At 43.3% G+C, this 23,343-nt stretch overlaps 1 protein-coding gene across 11 annotated transcripts in view; it reads right to left on the bottom strand.

The window, feature by feature from the left end:
* The window catches only part of EHBP1 (EH domain binding protein 1), a 196,877-nt gene that overhangs the window by 42,141 nt on the left and 131,393 nt on the right, over positions 1-23,343 (bottom strand). For 9 of the 11 annotated variants that reach the window (XM_031599124.2, XM_031599173.2, XM_031599165.2 and 6 more), the window contains 3 exons: positions 22,172-23,086; positions 20,207-20,350; positions 3,142-3,289 (listed from right to left, as the gene is read on the bottom strand). In XM_031599124.2, the coding sequence (XP_031454984.2) occupies positions 3,142-3,289; positions 20,207-20,350; positions 22,172-23,086 (1,207 nt within the window). The remainder of the gene's footprint in view (positions 1-3,141; positions 3,290-20,206; positions 20,351-22,171; positions 23,087-23,343) is intronic. The other 2 variants (XM_031599181.2, XM_031599150.2) reach the window with 1 other exon arrangement.

The following is a 23,343-nucleotide window of genomic DNA, read 5'->3' on the forward strand; positions in this document are numbered from 1 at the left end:
GCCGGAAGCTAGCAGGACATGTAATAAATCTGAAGGTGCCACCCCACACCCTCTGGCTGTTGGCAGAAAGAAGTATTTTGTCTCATGTGCCAACAAACCTACTGAAAATGACTGGGTTTCGCAGCAAAGGATGATGCTTATCCAGGAAAGTTTGTCCTTGCCATAGGCATCTCATTTTCACAGACCACGAATAAAAAAAGCCTTTTAACTGAGAATGTAGTACCAGTCCCAAAACAGAAAACTCTCAATAAGCACACAGAAACACTGTTCAGATTTTCACCAACAGTCAGCAAGAAGTCAGTCTTTAAAACCTCCAAAATCCCAAAGCTGAAATACCTTTTAAAATTTTTTTTTCTTTTTTTCTGGAAGAACTGAATTAAGAGAGAGCAAAATGATGTGCTACATTCCCTTTCTGTAAATTAAATGTAGCAATCAATGCAAAAAAAGAGATTAATGAAACATAATGGACGAGACAGCTTGGAAGACATATTACTATAAGCTTATCATGGGTACTGTACAGGGAATACAGGACCACAGAGAAAAAGAACTGCTACGTGTGGATGCAATTAGGAGTAGTATTCAGAATCCAGTCACAAAAAGGAGACTATGTCTGTTAAATCCTTATTTTTGCTGGAAATCACATAACAAAAAAGACTGAAATCAGAAGCAATTATAATTTATCTGGTTTATAAAGTGTTGATGTCGCTTTCCAGAACTGCTCAATTTCAGAAGAATTAATTTCTGGCATAAGGGATGCAGTGTGGCACCTGGATTTACCAACAGAGTGGCAGAAACATGCCAAAGATGCACTGTCTCATCCTTTAATAACACTGGAACTCTCCAAAAGCTTATGCAATCCACATACAAATATACCAAATCTGTGCCCTGTTCCTGCAGCTGGCAGGGAGGACATAACCTGTGGTCAGCATACAGCAGCACCAGCTGTACAGCTGGCTGCACTGAGCGTCATCTAGTAAAGATGGGCAACGCAGCACCCAAACAGGTCTGCATAACAGCTGGAAATGCCTTGCAGCTGTACCTGGTGCTGCAGGAAGGAGAGCTTGCATTTGCATGCGTGCAGCTGCACGGATGTGCCCCAGAGGGATGGAACCTCGCTCCAAAATCACACGTATGCTCTGGGACAAGGGGATGAGGTAGAGGGTATCCTTCAGGATTGAGTGCTGATAACAAAATGCAAGTCAACTTAAGAAATATTACAGTGCAGGTATTAAAGAAACGAGAGAAACCCGTAACAGAGATCAAATCACTGTGAAGCCAGTGATGTCAAAAGTTTGTTCAGGGTTTTTGGTAACCTGGATAAATAACTTGAATCCTAGCCAACACAGACAGAGAAAATACCCTTGCTTGAATGAGAGATGACCACTTCCAGGCCGTTTGCATGAGGGCTAAGGGCACTATTTATCATTTTCACAAAGGAAGAGCAAAAGCTTCAGAAGAGCAAAAATTCAGAGGAAAATATGAACAGGGAAGGCTACCTCCCAGAAAGATGCATACCAGGATATTACCTGGTAACACTTCAAGAGAGCAACAAAGCAGGGTAACTACCACCCAGCTGAGCACTTGGAATGTATGCAGAAAGTGTCCTTTATCTGGAGGGGAAGGATGGAGGAGCAGATGTAACTGCATGAAAGTAATTGAATGAGAGAGGCTGTGCATGCTCCATTCCTGGAGGTGTTCAAGGCCAGGCTGGATGGGGCCCTGGACAACCTGTTCTAGTATTAGATATGGAGGTTGGTGGCCCTGCCTGTGGCAGGGGGTTGGAACTTGATGATCCTTGCAGTCCCTCCCAACACAAGCCATTCTACGATTCTGTGATGGTGAATCAGAAATAGAGAAGAGGGATGAAGATCATAGCCTATATGATACCCAGGTGTTGTCCCATCTCGCTCCCACAGCCTGTCCAGCTCAGTGGACAACTCTGCACTGTCGCTGATCACTGCTGGGTTTGGCCCACTTGGCTGAATTTTCCCAATAAATTGGTTGGAACTGGAAAAATCCTGCAATGGAAAAAACTACTCATATCTCTTCTCCTCTTCTTCTTTTCAGTAGGTGGCAGTTTCTTTCATGTGAGCAAACTTTGAGAAGGCATTTTTGTTGGTTCATAACAAAGTCTTACTTCCTCCCCATCAAGAATTTAATTTCCCTACTTATCACTAAAAGAAATTGTGCTGGCAAGCTTGATTTATGGGGCAAAGGGAAGAAAACTGAAGACAAGAGAGACAACACAACTGCTTTTCTCTCTGGTATTAAGTGGAACAGAAGCAAAGGATTTAGGGTGCAATATGAATATATTTAAATATGTATGCATATAAAGCATTTGAAAAATTTCTGCTGTTGAACCTACATGGACCGTAAAAGCAAACCCAAATTTTCCTGACACCTTGGCTTACAATTGCAAGTGAGTATGAGAAACACAATTTCCCCTTAGAACATGTAGGAAACACTGAAAGAACAAGAAGCTTGTACTGAAATGTGTGTTCAGAACCCATTGGAGTTTGAGTGACACTGCATTACTCCAGCTCGTAGCACTGGCAGGTATCTGAATTTTAATGACATTTCAAAGTCAGTTTAATAACATTATAGCAACATTACAACCCAAAACCTGTAAAGGAGAGTGGTTTGTCAAAAGACTGCCATTTAAAATTAAAAGGTTGTTGCCCCCACCTCCCACGGAACTCCTTTAAAATTTTCTTCCAAAACAGTCTTTTGAACACATTTGATACAAAATGAAGTCTCTTAAAGTACTTCTGATGTCATTTTTCCCAAATAATACGTCTGCGCTCCTACAAAAGCTACATACTGAAGAGATGTTAAGCAATAATCATGGAATGCTACTAAAAATATAGGCAATTATTGGCAATAAATGGGACAATGTGAGCTACATGTTCACAGAACACTTTCTCTTCCATTCACATACCTGCTTTTCTTTTAATTGTTGGGAATTAAACGACACAACCCTGATTCAGGTCGCATATCTGCGGCCACCCTATTGATACGTGCACCTGATGAACAACAATTACCTACACAAGGTTTCAAAGCATGTATAAAAGTGACACCCAAAAAGGTCTTCTCTGGCTTCTAGGTTGCCATGGGGATAAGATACAAAGTTCCTTAGCTCACCTCCAGATGCCTTTGACCTTTCTTTCAACTTTTCTGCAGCCATTTCAGTGTAGCTAGGAAGTTCTGACATCTTCACTCCAGATCGAGCTTCTGCTATTAGCTGACGAGCTCGCTCTCTCAGCTGCCGACGCCGCTCTTCATCTTGCTGCTAAGATATATTGAACAGTTGCCAAGTCAGTAATTGACAGAAATGCAATTTCATTCTCAATCTGATCATCATGATAGTAACTGGTTTACAGCACGGTGCTTGGCCCACATTATAAATAGGATGCTTGGTATCAGTTGGGTGTCACAGCACAATTTTTAAAGACTGCTATGAATCAGATTTTTTTAAAGCGCTCCTCGAATTATTATTGCAATAGAAACCTAATTATTGACAAGTTAAAGAATTTACAAACTATGCTCTAGAAAAAGACTGACAAAAATTCTCAGCAACTTTTGTCTCAATGCAATGACTACAGAAAGTCTCACCGTAGCTACAGAAATGGCTTTACTGAATTGAATTGCTTGTTTGAGTAGCATTCTCTCATTGCATGGAGAGGAGAAGCCAGATGTTGCTCCTGGTGAGCCCCTCCACCAAGCTCACCTCCCAGATCTGCAGTGTAGTGAGGAATCTGACCCTTGGACTTCAACAGATAAATCCTTTTAATAAAATAAAGGAATGGAAATGAATGAAAGAAAATGAACAAAAGAGCAATAGATGCCAGAGTGGAAACCATTTTGTCTCATGTTAAAACACACCATCGCTGGGACATTTGACCAGTAATAAAGAAAAGATCCCATGGGAATCATTTCAGGTAGCGCAGCTCTCCCGAAGCATGGAACTACCATAGAAGCACCGCAACATTTCAGTTACACAGACAAGCCAAGTTTCAAAAGCACGCTGTGGTGGAAAAAATACCAGCAGGAGGATGTGTTTAAGAAAAGTAAGCCTATCTCCACCTTCAAAACACTCATTTTTCAAGGTTTGGTTGGGAAAAGCCCAATAGGACCGTTCCCATTCTCTTGGCCGGCCCTTGGCTCCCAGTGCAATGTGCCCGTAAGTGTGTGGCCAACAGGTGGGGACAGGTCTTGCAGTGCCAGCTCAACAAGATGGCTCAAGTGCCAGTTTTGGATGGCCGGCGCGGCAGGCTGCCCACCGGCATCCCACACCTGCTAAGGGCTTCTGCTAAGTGCTATTTAGTTGAAGAAATCGTTAATAAAACCAGCGCAAAATACTAATTAGGTACATTTTACCCATTTCCATGTAAATTGTTTGTTTGTAGCTATTTACTCATCATTGTTCTCGGCACAATGGAAGAAATGCAAATGAATGAATCAGAATGCAGCCCTAATGGGACTTTCTGTTTATAACCATTAGCCCAGAGGTGTGCTGTAATTCAATCCTCAAGCAGCAAGATTTAGCCTCATTAACAGCTTGCATGGGCAGGTTACAACTCATAAAACCCTACGGTAAACAAAGCGTATGGACACAGCACAATATCTCGCGCCTGAGTGACAGAACTCTGATTCCCCATCAGATGGCCGTGATTTACTTTCCTGCCCGTGTCCTTCCCCCGGCAGACACCGCTGCGCAGCCCTGCAGCGCCATGCGCGCCGCTTTGTTTGCTTTCCCAGCCCGCAAGGCGCAGAGCAACAGTCCCACCAGCAACCGGTTCGGGAGGGGATACTGCTGGAAAGCTCCTGTGCCTCTAACAGATCCATTTGACGCCGTTTCCAGCCGGCCTGACACCTGACACAGTGCCCGCTCCGAGTCCAACCTGTGCTATTCGCTAATATTAATTACATTTAATTTCATGTGGAATAAACCTGCTCAATCCTCTACGACGTGCTGTTCCTGCTATGAATGAACCCGTGGGTTCCCGGCTGGTTTGATTGCCCCATCCCCATCCAAGCTTTGAGGCAAGGCCTCTCTTCCTGCACCGAGCTGCCTCCCGAATTATGGCGTGGTCATTAGCATCCCGGGGATCGCGAGCAAACACAGATTACTGCGCCTTGTGTTGGTGCTGATTAAGCCAATCATCACCAGCGGATAAGAGAAACCCAGCACATTTATGGCTTCAATTCAACCCGTGTATCTGAACCGCCGGTTACTGAGCTTGGCTCTTGGAAGGAACAACGGCATTTAGAGCAGAAAAAGTACGTAAACCACAGCAGCTCAGGCTGGAGTCTCAAAACAATTACTAAAAAGCAAGTTGCTAATTGCCCACCCTTGGTTTTGCGCAGGAAATTGATGGGGAGAGGCTCGAGCAGGGAATTCTCCCGTCTGAAAAAAACAAGGGGATGGAGGAGTTAAAAGCCCTCGGAGAGAAGCTCCGCACCAGCAAAGGACGCTGAGCTGCAAACACGCACACAGCAGTTGTTCCCATCCCACCCCTCCCCATCCCAGCCATGCCGAAGGGACACAGAAGTTCACTCGGTCCCTCCCCGCCAATTACTTTGCAGTGGTCTAAAAACCGGCCAGGCGGATGCACAGCAAAGCAAACTTCACCATTTAAGGACAAACTCCTCAAGAATAAGTAATGTAATTCCTTGTTTCCCTCCTAGAAAAATGTGTTGGTATGCAATTTTTATATTTCACAGTTCACCGCCATCTCGGCAAGCTTTCTTCCACTGCTTCAATGGTGCTACTTTTAATTTTATCCTCCTTAGTCCTAGTAATTAAAGTGATCAGCAGTGGCATCCCAGCGGCTTTGACACAGCCACAACCCCCTAGCAGCCTTCTGCTTTTAAAGGGGATGGGAAGAGCTTCATTTCCCCGGCACAAGAAAACCGAGCTCCTCCAATCCCCAACTTTATCCAATTGTTCTTTCGGCAGCCTTTGGATCTTAAGAAGCGCCCCGGCCCGGCCGCCGTTAGGGGGTCGCTTTTGTACTCGCCGCGGACGCCGGCGCTGACACTGCTTGGGTCAGAAGCAACGCCCTGGGTTGGGAAGGTGAATTCCGACCCGAAATGCTGCTGGGTGGGGGTTGCGAGGGGGGGAATCCACCCTGAAAGCACCGTCCCTGAAAGCGCCCAGAATCCCGCAATCTCAAAACCAACCCAACAAACCAGCACCGATCACAACCTCTGCCACGGGCTTCCACTTGGCCTTGGTGAGAATGTTGGGAGGATCCGACCTGCGCTTGCACCAGCAGTCTGATGGTGTATTCTCCTCTCCCCATAAAAAAAAAAATAATCTCATGTGCTGTGTTTACTTGGTGTTTAAAGGGGAAAATCTTCAGCGTGCCCACAGACAGGAGGTTAGGCTCAGCAATACGCCCTGCATCAAAATCACAGCAGCACCACGGCAGACGGAACAGGGGTCCAAAATCACAGCGCTCTGCCCTGACGCTGAAGAGAAAGAACTGCCCGGCACCTTTCATCAGCAGGCAGGAAGGACGGCTCTGCTATTAGCCATTCAGAGGGAAAAAGGCTTCTGTGCTTGTCCAGAGGCAAGGATTACCAAAATGCACCTATTCAGTTCATATGGAAGATGGAATAAAAATAACAAAAAATAAAATAAAATTACACAAGCTTTAAAGGTTTGGACAGGCTGGGTTTTACTGCGACCCCGATCGGCTCTTGTTTGAGTAAATAGGATTTGAGATGAAACATTAAAACTGTTTAGCTGCTCTTTTCAAACCATTGCAAACTTTTCTCATGTTGGTTTATAATATAACCAGACATGCTTGTAAATGGCCACACCTGCTCATTTCTCTGGGGATGGCCTGATCTCTGCCTCTTCTAACAAAGAAAGGACGGGGGGAAAAAAATCAGCCTTTCTTGTTGCAAAACAGAGTGGAAAGTCAAAATCTTTCTCAAGTTTGTCCCATCTGGTCAGATTAAATCTTTGAGCACCCTGGGGACCACGTTTCTGTTTGGTCTCTGCTGCTGTTTCAGAACAGCTCCAAATGCGCAGGTAGCGAGCAAAATGTGCACAGCACAAACCAAACCATGCTGGGTCCGCACCTCGGTGTTCATGGGGTTGTAGGGAGAGCTGAAGGAAAGCCACCGCCAGCCTGGGCATTTTCTACACAAGTACCAACAGCCCGCTGCCACGAAAACATTTGCCTCAAACACTTAATATTGCAAAAAGTATGAAACCATCATCATTGAGAAGGAGCTCACAGCCTGCGCTGCTGGGCAACAATGAGATGAGATGGAATGAAAACAGGAGTAGCCCAAAGTCTCACATCGAAAGGATCACCAACAATGCAGCTTTAGGAAAAAACGCGAGTAAAACTCCAAATCCAACCAGCAAAACATGGCTGTGTGTGTGTGCAGAGTGGGGCTGTGTGGTTGCCATGTGGAAAACAATTCCGTCGGCCAGAAGTTGTTTTAAAGAAATGTTAGCCACGTAGATATTGCTTTCTTACTATCGCCTGTTTTGTTCCATAAAATACACAGCTCCCTTGGTACAGTATTTCTGGTGTCAAGAGTGCTGGCTTCAGACAAGCAACCCATTGACAATTTAATTCCTTGTGCCACTGTGAAACGGGTAAATTCTTAGTTTACCGCAAGAAAAAAAATATATATGTATGTGGAAAAAAAAATAATAAAAGAGTGGCTGACTCAGTAAGTGTCACCTTGTGCCGCATCCAAGGCCTCTTGCTGGCTGTCTGGCTGCTCTTTTGTAGGCAACAAGGAGCTGAACGCTCTCTGGCTCCTTAGATCTGGCCCAACAAATGCACTGCCAGTCATGCACATGGATCCAGCTTAAAACCCAGGGTGCGCCTAAAAGAAGCTAGTCAAACTGGCACCTACTCATGCAGAAGGAGATAGATTTGTCATGACAGGCTGATTATTCAATGTAAAGAAACAGTTTAGCTTTTCTAATCTGGTACAAATACATCTTTCTCAGAGAAAAAAGTAAAAGGTCTAACAGTTCAAGTATTTAAAGTAAAGAAACCAACAAAAAATTGTAACGTCAAAGCGAACCATAGGTATTTGTGCTGGCGCATTCTGCAAAACAGCCCCGCAGTTCTATTCAGATAAATAAGATTTAACCCGTTTAACCCCTTCAGAGCCGCGCAGCCCCGCCGCGACCGAGGCGTTTCCATCCCAGCCTGCAGGTTGCTGCTCTGTAATTAAGGCCAACGAGCACCGCCGCCCGCTACGCCCATCGCCGCCACTGCCAACGCCGGTGGCATCACCCAAAAAGCGGGGCTGGGACCGCCCTGCGGCTGTGCACACAGGGCTGGGGTCACCGGGCTGGCGGCGGCGTTTCGGTGCCTTCCAACGCTCCGGTTCCGGGCAGAGGGAAAGAAGCTGCTTACTCATTGCAGGAGTCAACATTTGTAGGGCTCCACTTAAGGGATTTTCTCTTGTGTAAACTTGACTTTATAATTTCCAAAAAAATAAAAAAGGAGTCAGGTTATGAAACAAAGCGCTCGGCCAGCGGAGCAGTGTGCGGGGCAGGAGCAGCCTGGGGCTGCCCTGGGTGCGGGGAGGGCACGGGGCCGCGGGGCGAGCAGCCAGCGTAGCACCCACCTCCCCCCATCCAATTCCTGTTTTCCTGGTTCCTTCTTTTTTCTTCTTCTTTATTTATTTATTTTTTTTTTTTTTAAATGTCCTGCAAACTGCTGGCAGCTTGTTTTTAATGGAAAATACCAATCGCCTAGGATCTATACCTAGCCTTTTGCCAATAATGAGAAAACTTCACCTTCTGTCCCCAGCAATTCTTAGGAAATCTTTTGCTGTTATTCCTACAAATCCAATTACAGATTGTTGAGTAGCTAGTGGAGTAAGCTTATTGAGGAGTGTCACATCACTAAGTCGTGCGTATGTGTTTCAGTTTGTAATGTGGTCTGAGCCGCTGTAGAGGTGTCAACTTAAAATGCAAGTAAGTAGCAGAACAGGGCTAATCCCAGGCACTACTCCCCTGCAGCCAAATTGTAGCGCAATGAATGACAGTGGAAATGCAAAGATGCCACTGTGCTTATCACACACAGCCAGATGGTGGACCTGGATCAATGCACACATGCCACGATCAATGCATTTGATAAAGAATTAAGAAGAAAACTGTACATGTTATCAAAGAACTTGTACATGGCATAATTATGATTCTGCATGTGCTTACTGATGATATTGGAGACTCAGAGGCAGGTGATAATGAAACTGATAGGAAGAAATAGCTTAAAGGCTACAGCATATGGCCTCGGCACTAAGAAATCTTGTCAAATAGTTCAGAAAGCTTTTTTAACTGTTATTACAGGCTGCTCATAGTGCAAGCTGATGGCAACGTTTTAATTTTTTTTTTCTTTTTTTTTTAAATCTGAAATGTCAAAAAGTTACAAAAGCTGGACTTTTCAGCGCAGCTCCAAAAATAATTAAGACGCTATTGTGTTTTAAACACGGCCAAGGAAATGACGGGGAAAGTCAGCACTCCCAACTCTTGGTGGCGGTGGATGGGCATTTTTTAAGGCATGTAGCTGTGTCTTCCCCAAATCCGTGCTGTCAGACCTTCAGGGCCGTGGCGGCGGTACCAGGAATGTATCCGGTAACAACTCGTGCTCGGCGCGCCAATTTGCACGGGTTGAGTTTGGTATTCTCTCTCGTTGCATGCACAGCACTGCCCTGTTAGCATCAGCGCTCTGTCAGCCGCGCTGCCGCTACCCTGGATGTCAAAGGAGGTAATTAAAAATTTGTGGAAAATGGTATATAAAGTGCTAAAAAAAGGCGTATACGTTTATAGTGCATAAAGGGTCCCTAAAATACGAATTCTCATGCTCCAGTTGATAGATGAGCTGTCTAATCAACGCCTGGACGTAACTTAAGTGCTCTCATTAGTGTGAAGACCTTCGGGCTAAATAAGACTAAATCCCTTAAAAATTGCTTCTGCAATAGAAAAATCCCCCTTACCATTTTCCTCTGCCTAAATCATATCAATTAAAAAGGGAGAGAGGGAGGAAGGGGGGGGGGGAGAGAGGCATTTTCACATGACTTTGTTTTAGCTGACACTCCAAAAACTATCTCCCGAATCCAATTTAAAATGTTGCAGCGAGAAAAGTTCATTAGCAACCAGAGAAACAAAAAGCCACGCTGAGATGGGTTTCTCTTTCACTTTAAACTCGGATCTTTAATCAGCGCGAAGGCGTTCAGTGCCCATTGAATCCTTTACCTCCGCTTTTTTTTTCTTTTCCCCCCGACCCCAAATATTTAATCAACAGTGCCCGCTGCGGTTTTCCATTTGGGTGTTATAATTTCTCAGAACAAGCCCCTGCGAGGAAGAAGCACGCATTTCACCCACTTTGTTTCCAGCGTGCCTCCCCAGCCCCACAATTTCAATTTGTCCTGACAAACCATTGGGTATTAAACGCTAAAGGCACGCAGAGCGCATAAAGAACTGATGGCTTGATTAGCTCTTGTGGTGCGATTGAAGGAGCTGTCTCTCTCCCCGATTCTCCATTTTGAGAAACACTTTGATCTCCGTTCAAGTCAATTCATGAACATCAACTGACAAGGCTGCCTGAAACACCCCGACGGTTAGACCCGAACCCACAGCAAACTATTTGGTTTCATTAAGGCTTCAGGAGAAGTGACCAGTGACAGTCCTTTCACTCCAGAGCCAACAGGCAAGTGACTGCTGCAACCTGACTGTGCCCGACGCGCAGCTGAGGGCCCTCCACCTGCAGCCGGCCCCGAAGGAAGACCGGCGCACCCGCTGGTTCTCGCTGGGGTCCCGCTCCGTGCAAGGGCCGCGGCACAGCTTTGCTACAGTCACCTCTTCCCTGGCTTCTCCCTTTTTTTGCAGGCGCCCTCTGCACAGAGCCCCACTTCAAAGGGCCGGGCGCTGCCGCGGGGCTGTCAGTGCGGGTCAGCAACACCGGAGCGGAAAGTGGCCGCGGTGCCGCGGCACAAAGAGCCTCCGCGGCCGGAATCAAACAGAGCCCAATTAAACTGATCATAACGTCCCAGTGAACACGAGGAAGCTCACCTGGTATTTCTGGACTTCTTGTGTGAATTCCCGACTCTGCTCGGTACTTGGTACCATAATTACCCTGACCAAAATACTGTGAAATTACTGCTCTGATCTACTAATGGCTGCAAAAAATCAGGCCGTCGTGGTTTGATGCCAAGGGGCTGTAGCGAGGTGGCGCAACGCTTTCCGACAGAGACGACAACTTCTAAAAACTCAAAAGGGAAAATTAACGGGATGTGGTTTATGTTGCCAAGGCCTGTTCATTAATTACCAATTTAATCACTGCTGGAGGCATGACATTACAAAAATCTGGCTGAAAGTTCTAATAGATTATGAAGACCACCTAAGAAGAGTGACCAAGAAATGTACAAAACAATTAATACTGTTTCACTGCTATCAAAGACACTCAGATTATTTTACATCAAGTGAAGCAAAAGAATTAGTAGCTTCACAGTGCCACCACTAGGAACTGTAAATACAATGGCACACAATTAGTAATGCACATGTGACTTTTCGTTCAAGGCATATATCCTTGGGAAAGCCAGAACATGATAAGGAGAACAAAAGAAACATTTTTAAATGAACTGAATAAAGATTTTAACTCTACCCTTGTGCATGCTGAGCAGTAAGAGAATAGGCGATGCAAAATACAGCTCTAAGTGATGGCGATATCATCCTGGGATTCACAACAGCGTGCGCTGAACATCCACGCAGAAAGCGGCCGCGGTTATTAGCGGCAGTATGAAAAGAGCATTCGAGATGCGGAGGAAGCTGGGGCTCACCTCACACACAACGGAGGGCCTCTGAAACTCCGAGACCTCCTTTTTGGGGGGCTGGTAGTTATAAAAGGAGAGAAAATGCTTCGAGGTTTTGAACTCGTGCTGTTCAGATATCTGAAAGCTCAGCTGGGAGATTTTGTGTGAGCGTGCAAGTTAGCGCTATGGCTGCAGAGCACACAGCACCTTGAAATTACACACACGGAATCAACAACTGCGCGCTTATATTTGGTGCTTAACTGGCGTAAACAGATGCCAGTTATGGAAATAACACCAATAAAATCCAGCTGACAATCTCAAGCATTTATAACTAAAACTCCAACTGCGTAACATCTGCCTCGCATTATCAGAGGTTACACTCCATTCATGAAATCCCTCCCGCTATAAAAACGACAATGCATACTAATTCCTCTTAGAACTGCTTTTACTTGCACTAATTGATTTATTTTCCCAGCTACGTCAGGGGGGTGTCCTCAGTACTATTTCTTGAAATATTACAGCTTCATAGTCAGGAAGAGCTTAAACAGACCAACTACAAAGTCAAAAGACACAGAAACCTCCTGGAAAGTTACAGAGTATTTTCAGTTTTCACGTCACGAGCAGCGGTAACTAAAACCCCTCGGATTGTTCTTGCCATCAGGCTATCTCAGCCTTAGCGTGCCATTATACAGAATAACTATCAGTTCAGTTGTGGTTTTGAAGTGTTCAGCCAGCAGATCTAACCTGCATTTAAAGAGAAGTATATTGTTAAAACAGCTATAAAACTTGGGATGCTCATGAAATGTAAATACTATATAACATAGTCTTATCAGCCTAAACCATATTTAACCACTTTATAGTGGTATACGTACCAGACATACAAATGAACAACGGGGAATAAGTTACCAAAGCTTTGGGATTACCAAAATAATGTTCAATCTTTTTACCAATTAGATGGTAACTGCTTCTTTGCAATCTCAGGAAGATCTAGTGATCGTATCTAAATCTGGTCACAATTATCAGCATGACAGGCTAGTCTTCTTTCAATCGATATTTTCCAATTATTATTAAAGGACCAAGGTTGCCATCTGCAAGGCCCTACACCTCAATACATTTAGGTTAGATGTTTAATTAATAAAGACCAACTTCTCCCTCTCTCCTTCAAAACCAAAACAGGAATAAGTTGGGTCGTGTTCTTTTACAGAATTAATACTATCACCTCAATTACAGCCATTTATTTTCTAGCTGGAGAGACTGCAAACAATTCCACTGATGATCTAGATGGTTTTCCTAATGCAACAGAAGCAGGGAATTTGATTTCAGGTATAAATACAAATTACTGAATAATGTATTGGGTACTCATTTTCAAGAACCCATTAAAATATTTGGAGGAAAGAATAATTGCAGTGCTAACTTGTTTTTAAGGCATCTTTAACATTAAAACATCCTTTTTCACTGCGTGCTCTGAACTTGCATTCTGTGCCATTTCTGCTAATACTGACTACAATTTACCTCGTGGTCACATAGTAAAGAAGGACAGTTAGCAGTTTATTTGCTCAGAGTATTGAAGGTTTTTGCAGGACATGATCAATAAATCAAACTGCTTAATAAATATTTTTTTTTCTGAGCACTTACTCAGGAAAAGAATCCTTTACTTTTATTTTATTGCAGCTAGAATATCCTGTATCTGTGCAAATGTATGCAACACAATTAAAGAATATACAAAGCCATCTCATTTCAGGTTTTGTCAGTTTCTGGAGCTCTTCTAAAAAGACTTCCATTTCCACCCAGCCACTGTGAATGCAAAAAGTGCTATCATTTTGCACTCAAATATTTATGAAAATGAAAAGTAATGGGCAAAACAGATTGACACCTGAAGTAGAAAGAGCTTATTAAACACGAATTAGATACAGCCACAACAAGTCCTTTGAGGAGGTGAGTAACAAAAAGCAATACTCTGAGCAGAAAGAAACAATCTCATGGCAGAACCCCTTCCTGCTGCCCTCTGTACACAGGCAGTGTCTGCATGGTTGGAGGTAACAGCTTCACATCTCCATATTCTACCACAAAAGCTGAATGCAGAACTCACTGCTCTTTCAAATCTTTTTTTTTTTTTTTTTAATATATGTAGGCAACTATAACTGTCATTCAGATTGAATAAGTATGAAATAATAGTAGTAGAGGTAAGTAGAACCACATCTTTCTCGGCAGAAAGCAGGCTAGCAATAGTTGCATATGAGCACAACAGCAGTGTCAGGACTGCTCTCTGACAAGAACTCTTGTAATTACCATTCATATGGTTTTAAATACTCATTTTACAAATAGAGTCTCTAACAATGCCATTGTAAAGAAAGAATTACTATTTTCATGGGAGGCAAAAGATAGAGGAACTCCCTGTGGGTATCATTCCTACGTCCCAGAACAAATACTAGATTCTAAATACTCAAAATCTTTGCCAAGACCACATGAAGGGCCCAGTCCTACACCTAAATTCACTAAGAAGAAATCCATGGCTTGTGCAAAATCACAATAACTTCAGGAGTGATTGCTAGTCAGTGTCTGCAAGACAGCCACAACCTCTCCCAGACGAGCTCCATCTCACATGAATGCCATGCTATATAACATCCCCTGCTAAAGCCATCTGCCTTGCAAGTATCAGTTAAAAGGCTTCCACACATCATTTCAGAGATGTCAGAAGGAAGACTGATTGGCATAATCTTAATTTTCACCCCTTTGAGGACACAGCCTTGCTGTGGCACGACCCTTTGCTGTCTCCAGTCTCACTTATCTTCAGCCTAGAGCTGAGCCCTACCCAACAGTGTCCAATATTGGTTTACTTTCACTGTTCCATACAAAGACCCATCAATAAGTCACACCATTCTTTACTATACAATATTTAAATCTTGCTGAATAGACAGAACTATTAATTTCTTGAAGGGCTTTTCTACAGTGCTCATCATTACGGTATTTAAGTGCCTTAAAAATATTAATGGCATTCTCCTCTCCCAGCACCCTGTGGTGGTGTTATTACCCTCTTCTTTGGCTGGGAACTCAGTCAGAGAGACACAGCTAACAGGATCTAACACTGAGTGCATACTCCAGGAAGTCTATTACCTGCTTTTCTCAGCATACTAAGCTTTATGCAGCCCTTTGTAAGTCTAAAGCACAGCTCCAATTGATTTCCCTGACAGACGTGGAAGCTCAATACGTCTGCAAATTAAACCTTCACCTCAAATGGCCATCCAAAAAGGAAGGATGAACAATTAATGACTGCTTGGAGGAAGTGTGGTTCAGAACACTCAGCAGTACTGATCAGGAACTCTGAGGCAAAGGCAATCTTACATTTAACTCTTTCAAGCCGTGACCTCATCCTCTTGCTCCTTGCAATCCCCACTTCGCTTGCTGTACATCTTCCTACCAAAGGGACAGAGGTCCTCTGGACTAACTGCCTGCTCCATCACCTCAATCCTCTGAGCTAAATGAGACACGAATGCTTTGGGGAAAACAGTATGCGATCATATAATTAAAGACTGCATCATAATGCATATATACAAAGAAGGTTAATTAAAGTTGCCTGTGAATTTCTTAACTCCTAATTCCATTCTCTGTAATCATACTGACTCCACAGTCATAGCCATTTGAGTTTACAGAGTAAACGACAGCTGCAGTACATTTCCATTCTTTACGTGGACCAGTCATTAAAGGAGCATAACACAAACATTTTGCCACTGGCCTTCACAGATATTTGCTGACAGTGCAGCTGTGCTGAGATTCAGCCTCCATGGATTCCACTCCACATTCTGGAAGTGAGGACTCCCTGCTGCAAAAACCTTTAAGCCCTACACCTCCTTAGTACATCCCATTTGTCTTGGTCCCCTCTGGCTGCCAATTCACCAGGTAGGTAGCACAGACCAGCTCCAGCCTCCTCACCTTTCCAGAATCTCATCCCAAGCAAGCCTTTGCTATTAGCAACCATCACCACAAGTTTGTGCTTTAGAGCATCTGGTGGGATTAGTTTTGTCCATTCCAGCAGTCTGTAGGTCATCATGAGAAGAGAGGAGTTACATAGAAGTGAATAAGCTAATAAAAATGCTCTCCTGGTTAAAAGCTAAGTGACTACAGCTGCTATACCAGAATGGAAATGACAAAAGCATCTCTAAAAGAGTCACTGCACGCACATCTACATCAAGAAATCTAGAAGAGAGGCTGAGCTGTTTGTAGTTCTACCAGAGAAATGGAATCCATAAGGGGATCAGTAAGTCTGTACGTCTGTTCAGACAGCTCTTCAGTTAACTCTTCCAGTCTCCGAAAGGCTGCATCAATTTTAAGGACATACCTATGATCCTCCCAACACATTAACATGCTTTCAAGCAATTTCTGACCAATGTAGTCTTTTCTTCGACTTCAAATATCTGTCTACCAGTTTACAGGCAGGCGGCCTCTACACAGGCTGGATCACATACATTTTGCAGATTCAGGAGTTCCTGAGAAGCACTAAGGGAGCAGATCTAACAGTGGAAAAACTTCTCCCATGCTGCAAGGAGTGAAAAAAATGGGAGAAAAGGGGCTAATATGCTACAAATAGAGAAAGACAACTGAGAACAAAGGGACTAAATCAAGTGGACTAAAGATAGGATGGGAGATTACGGGGCAGAAGGCACTGAGGGAATATGTCTAAGGAAGATTAAGGAAAGCAGGAATTAAGAAAGAAAAGGTAAAAAGCAGAGGAAAGGCAGTTGAAATGGACAGGAGAGACAACTGAAATAGTGAGAGAGAGCGCGGAAAGAAGGGGAAGAGAATACAGCTTGGGATACAATGAGAAATCAAAGAATTATATAATCTCAGGAACCTACAAGGATCACCGACTCCAGCCCCAGGCTCCACACAGCACCACCCAAACCCAAACCCCATGGTTGAGAGCCATAGGCATTCACAACATCCAGAATTCAATCCCTGATAATCTTGATTTGGAAACAGAAATTGAGAACTCTGCCAACTTGAACATGTTAAGTTTGAGGTACATCCCAAACATTGCAAAGTCAGCAAGAGATTCTGACTCTACAGGGCAGCCTGAAGGGACAGTCTTTCTCTTCTCCTGTTTCGTGATGCTAAAAACTGCATACAGTGCTTGAGGTGAGGCCACAACAGCGCAGAGCAGAGCGGGACAGTATGTGATTCTGAGGAAAATGAGAGTGAGTTGACAGGTGTATGAGCAAATTCAACACCTTAAACTTCTGCTCCAAAAATGTCACTGATGTCTGAGCTAAAAGGAAAAAAAAAGTAAAGCCCATTAGAAACACATATGGGCCTAACCCTGGAGCACAAACATGAGAAGACCAAGACTTCTACCACACGTCAGGTAGGTGCATACCAGGAAGGCTATATTTATGACTTGAAAATTTTGTCCCTCTGGTTCACCTCAAGCAGGAACACAACCCCATGCTATGTATATTGTTCTCATTTGTTTACTTAGAAAACAGCAATTCATAGTTCTCGCATTGCAAATGTAAAGCAGTACAGCAAAGCCCACGAGACAAGATGTTCAGAAGTAACTAGTGACTGCAGCTTAGCTGGGGCGTCTGATTTCCATAGGCCAGGCTGCCTAAAGCTCTTCAAATGAAGATACCAAAAAAGATGCAACTGCAGACTTGAAGAGCAATGTTTGAAAGTACTGTCCCTGGAATCTGAAGTTTTTTTCATTTTAAATTAGGTTTTCCTGTTTGAATCCATTTTCTCTTGAAACCCTCTCAAAATTATCCCCTAAATTAGTCTAAACCAACTCCTGCAACAAAACGTCTGTTCTCACCACCAGCAGTGCCACGTGGCTAACACGCTGCATATTACTGCACACAGCCTGCACACTGACACTCACAACTCTGCTGAAGTGCACCGAGAAAGAGATGCTTGAGTAAAGATTCTTATCATTAACCTCAATGACTCCAAAATACTGAATAGTCTCTACTATTTTCCAAGAAGCACATAAGCAATGGCCCGTAGTAAATAACATCAAATAGGTTCAAGAAAAAAAAAAAAAGTATCTTATGATCTATACATGTTAATGCATACATGCACCCTCATCTAGAACATATACCTGTATGGACACATATAACATGTCACATTTAAACAATATATCAGATATTAATATTATACCAATATTCATTTATTACAATCCCTTTCAAATGCATCTTTCCCAGCGGAATGCATTAAGAGAACACTGAGCTTTCTAAGTCAAGAAGCCAAAAATCAGAATACATGGAATTTACACTAGCTGTAAATCCTTGCACGCTGGTTCTTACTCCATATGGTCTTTATCTGCACACTTCATACTGGTTCTCCTTGGCTTGGCTACAGCTAGCTGCATTCAAAACTTTCAGAAGTCAGTCTTTGATAATCTTGGTTTGGAAACCAGAAATTGAGGACTCTGCCAACTTGAATATGTTGAGTTTGAAGTACATCCCTAGCACAAAGTCAGCAAGAGATTCTGACTCCACAGGGCAGCCTGAAGAGACAGTCATTCTTTCCTCGACAGGCTTCCATCTAATTTCTTTTACAGTTTCTTTAACAAATGAAGTAAGGTCCCATGGCTAATCCAGATGCCTGAACTGCACAAGGCTGATTCGTCCTGAAAGGTTTGTCCCTGTCTCTCATCATTCAGCTGGCTTTCACAGCCTAGACACAGTCTTCATTTCTGTGTTCACATTGCCATCTACCTCCTTGCCATCTACCTGGGGCATCTCTCCTCTGCATGCCAGTGCAGTAGCTCCATATCTTCCCATTTGGATTTCATCAGCAGGAGGACTTTGAGCCTAAGAGAGAAAGTTTTGCTTTCCAATACTATGATCTGCATCAGAATAGACCCTGGTCACAAGGAGAGCAACAGTAAAAGGCATTCAGGCTGTGCTGTGTCCATACAGATAATTTCAACTGACACGAACTTCCCTGAATTTCAAGGCTCTCTAATGATCTCGTGCTATTAACCCAACTTCAATTGTTCTGAACAGACTTTTCAAGGGAATGGAACCTTTTTCCCATAAGACATTTTTAAGATGGATAAAGCAATGCTCCACCCAACCTAATTCAGAGCAGCGGTTGAATAGGTAGCTTCTTTTTTTTTTTTTTTAAACTTAAAAAAAAAAAAAAACCCAAAAATTTACCCTGAGGCAGAGAGCTGTCATGGAAAATTTCAGCTCAAACAATTAAATACTAGCCAAGTTATAAAAACTTTGAAAGTAAGAAGAAAACGTTGGGCAGCTTTTACTACAGTTAATTCTGCTTGAGTTGTTGGCCGATAGCATCCCTCCTCTATGTTTGGTATATGAAAAACTGTTTAAATAAAAAAAAGGCAATAAATCCAGTACGAGATTTATACTAAGCTAGACTTATTTAGGAAAACAGTCAAACACAAAACAATTGTGACAATTTTTACAAACCATTATACTATCATTAGACAAGTAAGATATGTATGCATACGTGAATATATTTTTAAGAAAAAAAAAAGAGAAGAGAAATATTTGCAGTTTGCAGGGGAATTATTGATGGGAAAAAAAATGTCCAGCATGGACCCAAGATAGCTGAGAGTGAAATAAGACGTGTAAAATCATTGTCTTCATTTTCTGATTGCGAGATCCCATTTATATGAAAAGCTGAATCTGTCCCTCAGGACTAGCCTCTCAAAGATGCAAAGCAGTAAAAACTCCAGCCTTTCTCTGTATCATTATTTTTCAGTTACATTTGCATTCTTAGTTGCCAGTACAGTCTCTAATACACAATAGCTAGAATCACAAAACCCACATTGCGAAGGTTTGCATAAAGATTAATTGGCTTTCATCTCCAGAGAGTACGCATCCTTCCAGGTCACCACGGAGGCCAACGGAGATGCAACCATAGCTGCCTCCACACTGGAGCTCATTCCCCAGCTCCACTTTCCCACCTCACCAGCATAATCAACTTTCGTGATAAAAAGGAATTGTCCCATCAACTCTTTTACAAGACTGTCACAAGCAGCTCATTCACTGCGGTAACACTTATGAAGCAGCAAGCAGTTGACATCACAGGCTCGGGAAACGCATTTACATTAAGTGAAAAAAGAGAAGCAATCAAAAATAGCATAAATTACTCCACTATCATTTAACAAGTAACTTTTGTTTTTCGCTCTATTCGAAGCTGCAGTGCCAATCAAAGAAGGTGCTCCCAGACCTCTGCCTCCAGTGCAGTGTAAGGCATCAGCCTGCCGGCTGCAGCAGCAGGATAAACAGGCTTTTAAGGTGCACGGAGGGCACAGGGCTAAGCAGAGCACCGGGACACGGTGCGGAAAAGAAAGGTTCTGCAAACGTGTTTCCCACAAAAACATCAACGCGCACGGGAAATTTTAACTGTGTAAACTGCCACACTGGCCAACGTTTCTTACATCATTCAGCTGCTTATTGCGGGCTGGGACGATCGTATTGGTTAGCTGCTTATTCCCTGCCTTTAAAGCTGCATCTCTTCTTGCTTGCTCAAGCAGAACTCTCGCTCGTTCTTTAAGTTCTTCCTGTCTTGACAACATTCGTTGCTTAAAAATAAAGAAATATAATTAACAGCAGGGTAGCCTCAGGGTACTTAACATTTACACAGTAGTTAGTAGCCAGGAGCCTTCCTATATAATAAAGATCAGGAGTCACATGGATTACAGCTTCATGAGGTGACAGAGCACTCTACAGAAATGAAAAGTAACGATAATCAAAATGTGAAATTAAAACAAAACTCACAGGCCTTTATAATGTAAATAGATTTCTCTCCCTTCCCCTTAAAACTTAATTTCTATCACCATTTAACACCTTTAAACTGCAACTGTGGAAAAAAAATAATTGGTTTCATGGAAGGTAACCATGTTAAATGTGCTATGTGTTTACTTATTTACTTTAATATGTATGCAAATATAATGCTTCGTTGGCTACTTATATGGGTGTCATTCATTTCTAACTTAAACTGAACACAAAGAGGCTGGGTACAAGAGAAAACAACCTGAAAAAATATCTGTTCCTACTTCATATTTAATGAAAGCCCCTTCTTCATGCATGTGACTGATGACCCTGCAGCGCAGAAGCAATGGAAGGAGTATTCTGCATGGGCAAAGTGAGCTCCCATGCATCCAATCTCCCAAGTGCTGACTTCTTAGTCAAGCTCTACAGCAAAGATTCTGGGAAATGTATCTCTTTACTTGGGCTGGAGTTGGAAGAGACATTGCAGGTTGTGCTCCTCTTCCACCATATGGAAATTGAAACAGTCGAGACTAAGCAACAACAAGCAAGCATTCAGGTTTAAGACTGAGGCATCTGAGATTACATTACGATGTACAGATACACAGAGGACTAGTAACAGGGAAAAGTCTCTAAAGCCATCTTGTCCTACAACTTTGCACGTGGAAATCTCGTAACAGATCCCATCCCTCCCTGCTGCACAACTCTGTGTTCCATGTGGGGTCACATCATTCAGTTCCCATTTGGTACTCAAGGTTGAAGAAAGCAGATGTCACGAGGCTCCACTGATTAAAAGAAAGAAATTAGCTGGCTCTGCAAGTAATATTTGGCCATTATCACCCATCTGTGGGCGGCTTCTCTTGCAATAAAACGAATCCTCATGGTGCTTACTTGGGAAAAAACGTAAAAATGTTTGAAGCAATCTACAGTGCCAAGAGACCGGCTGTATTCTTCTCTTATCATAGCTAATGGCACAAAGCCAAACCAAGCTGAAACTAAAGAAAGTTCTTCATGGGGTAAAATTGGGATTTTTGTAAACAGGGCTGATAAAATTTTTTACATATTTTTGTGATTGATACTATTTACTGATAATACTTAGCATCTGTATAATATTCAACTTTCATCCTCACAATAAATCTGCAAGGTAGGTGGGCATACATTTTTTATCTTTATAGAAAGGAAAATGATATTGTGGTTAAGAAACATGCCTGAGGCCATTCAGTGAACAGCATAATTTAATATTCTGGAGTTTCTACCTCACCATCACAGGCTATGTTCACAAGGCTGTGTGGTTTCTCAGATAAGATTTGGAAATATGTTTGGATATTTCAAGTCATTAAAAACTGACATTTTTTGAATATGGCTCAATGAACGGATAAGTCTCTCTTTTTTTTTTTTTTTGGAGTTTATGCTATAGCATGCAATATTTCAAAGAAAGATGTTGCCACTCTGAGGGGACAGGACAAGTCCTATAAATTCATTTTTCACTGAATGGCTTTTTCAGCATCAAGTACTTGTCAAAACACCTACTGCCCAACAATGGCAGTGTGTGCTACCCACCTTACCACGGAGGAAAGACTCAAACAGAATCCCCGTGCTGACTCACAGGCACACAGAAAGTTGCAGCCTCTTACCTGGGCTGCCTTTGCAGCTGGATCTGCATGATTTGAAGTCATTCTGGCATCGCTGTCAGAATCAGATTCGGCTTGCCTCGGAGAAGCACACGTTTTCTTTGCAAGTTCTACATCCTTATTATAAAAGTATCCAAGGTTAGAAGTAGGAGATAAACTCGGCTTCATGCCACGTGATCCAGGATCTTCTCTCGTGCTCTCTGGGGATCCCATATGTCCCAGCTTTTCCTGCTCTGAGAAGCCAACGGTGTTGTCTGAACTCTGGTGTCTTTTTTTGTCGTTATCTTCACAAGCAATTGTGGGAGATGCATCCTCTTTTTGATCACTGACATGTGCCAAGTCACTTAAGTCTAAAGTGTCAGCTTTCAGCAATTTCTTCCTTCCCACCACGGGCTGTGCTTGTGCCGTATCCGTACTGCTGCACTTCCCAACTTCTTCAGAGGCAGAAGTCCTTCCAGAGCTCTGCTGGGACTTTTGCGGGTCCGTGTCACTTCGAGTCCTGCGAGAGGAAGGGGAAGCTGTGCTTGGGCTTAAGTGGTCATCAGGAGTCTGATGCTCGCTTTCGGATTCCCCGACCCCGCTGTCGTTCACAAACACAGAGTCATCCTGAGAGGCAAAGTCCGCCAGGCCGCCGTCCGGCGCCTGCAGCTCTGGCTGCCGCTTCAGGTCGCTCAGCTCCGCGTAGAACTTCTCCTGGTCCACGGAGCTGTTTGTGTCTGTTTCGTAGTTACCCACTTTATACGTGCTTTTACTGCTGTTCTCCTCTATTTGAACCACGTTCAATTCCTGGCCGCAGAAATGCGCCCGTATTTGATAGAGATAGGTCATAACGGTCAGCTTGTCGGGGATTGCCAACAGAACCATGTCAGAAGGCTCCAGCAGTCGTGATATTCCTAAGCTGGCAAACCCGTCGTATGCCTTTAAAAAGAGGCAAAGCAGAGATTATAATACAGCACTTTCTTACCTGTCATAACATTTCAAGCAAACAAACATGCCACAGTGTTACAGGAACAGTATGGACTCGCCCCTATTACCACTTATTCTGTTGGTTTCATTGCAGTGGGCTGGTATTTACTATTTTTCATTGCACGGCCCCAACTGAACTCATCGACCTTTCTTGACGGATTCTAGATATCTCCTGGGGTATCTTCATGGTAATGCAGATCAAGGGGATA

The sequence above is a fragment of the Phasianus colchicus genome, chromosome 2 (genome assembly GCF_987193195.1).
Source record: "Phasianus colchicus chromosome 2, bPhaCol1.hap1.1, whole genome shotgun sequence".
Lineage (NCBI taxonomy): Eukaryota > Metazoa > Chordata > Aves > Galliformes > Phasianidae > Phasianus > Phasianus colchicus.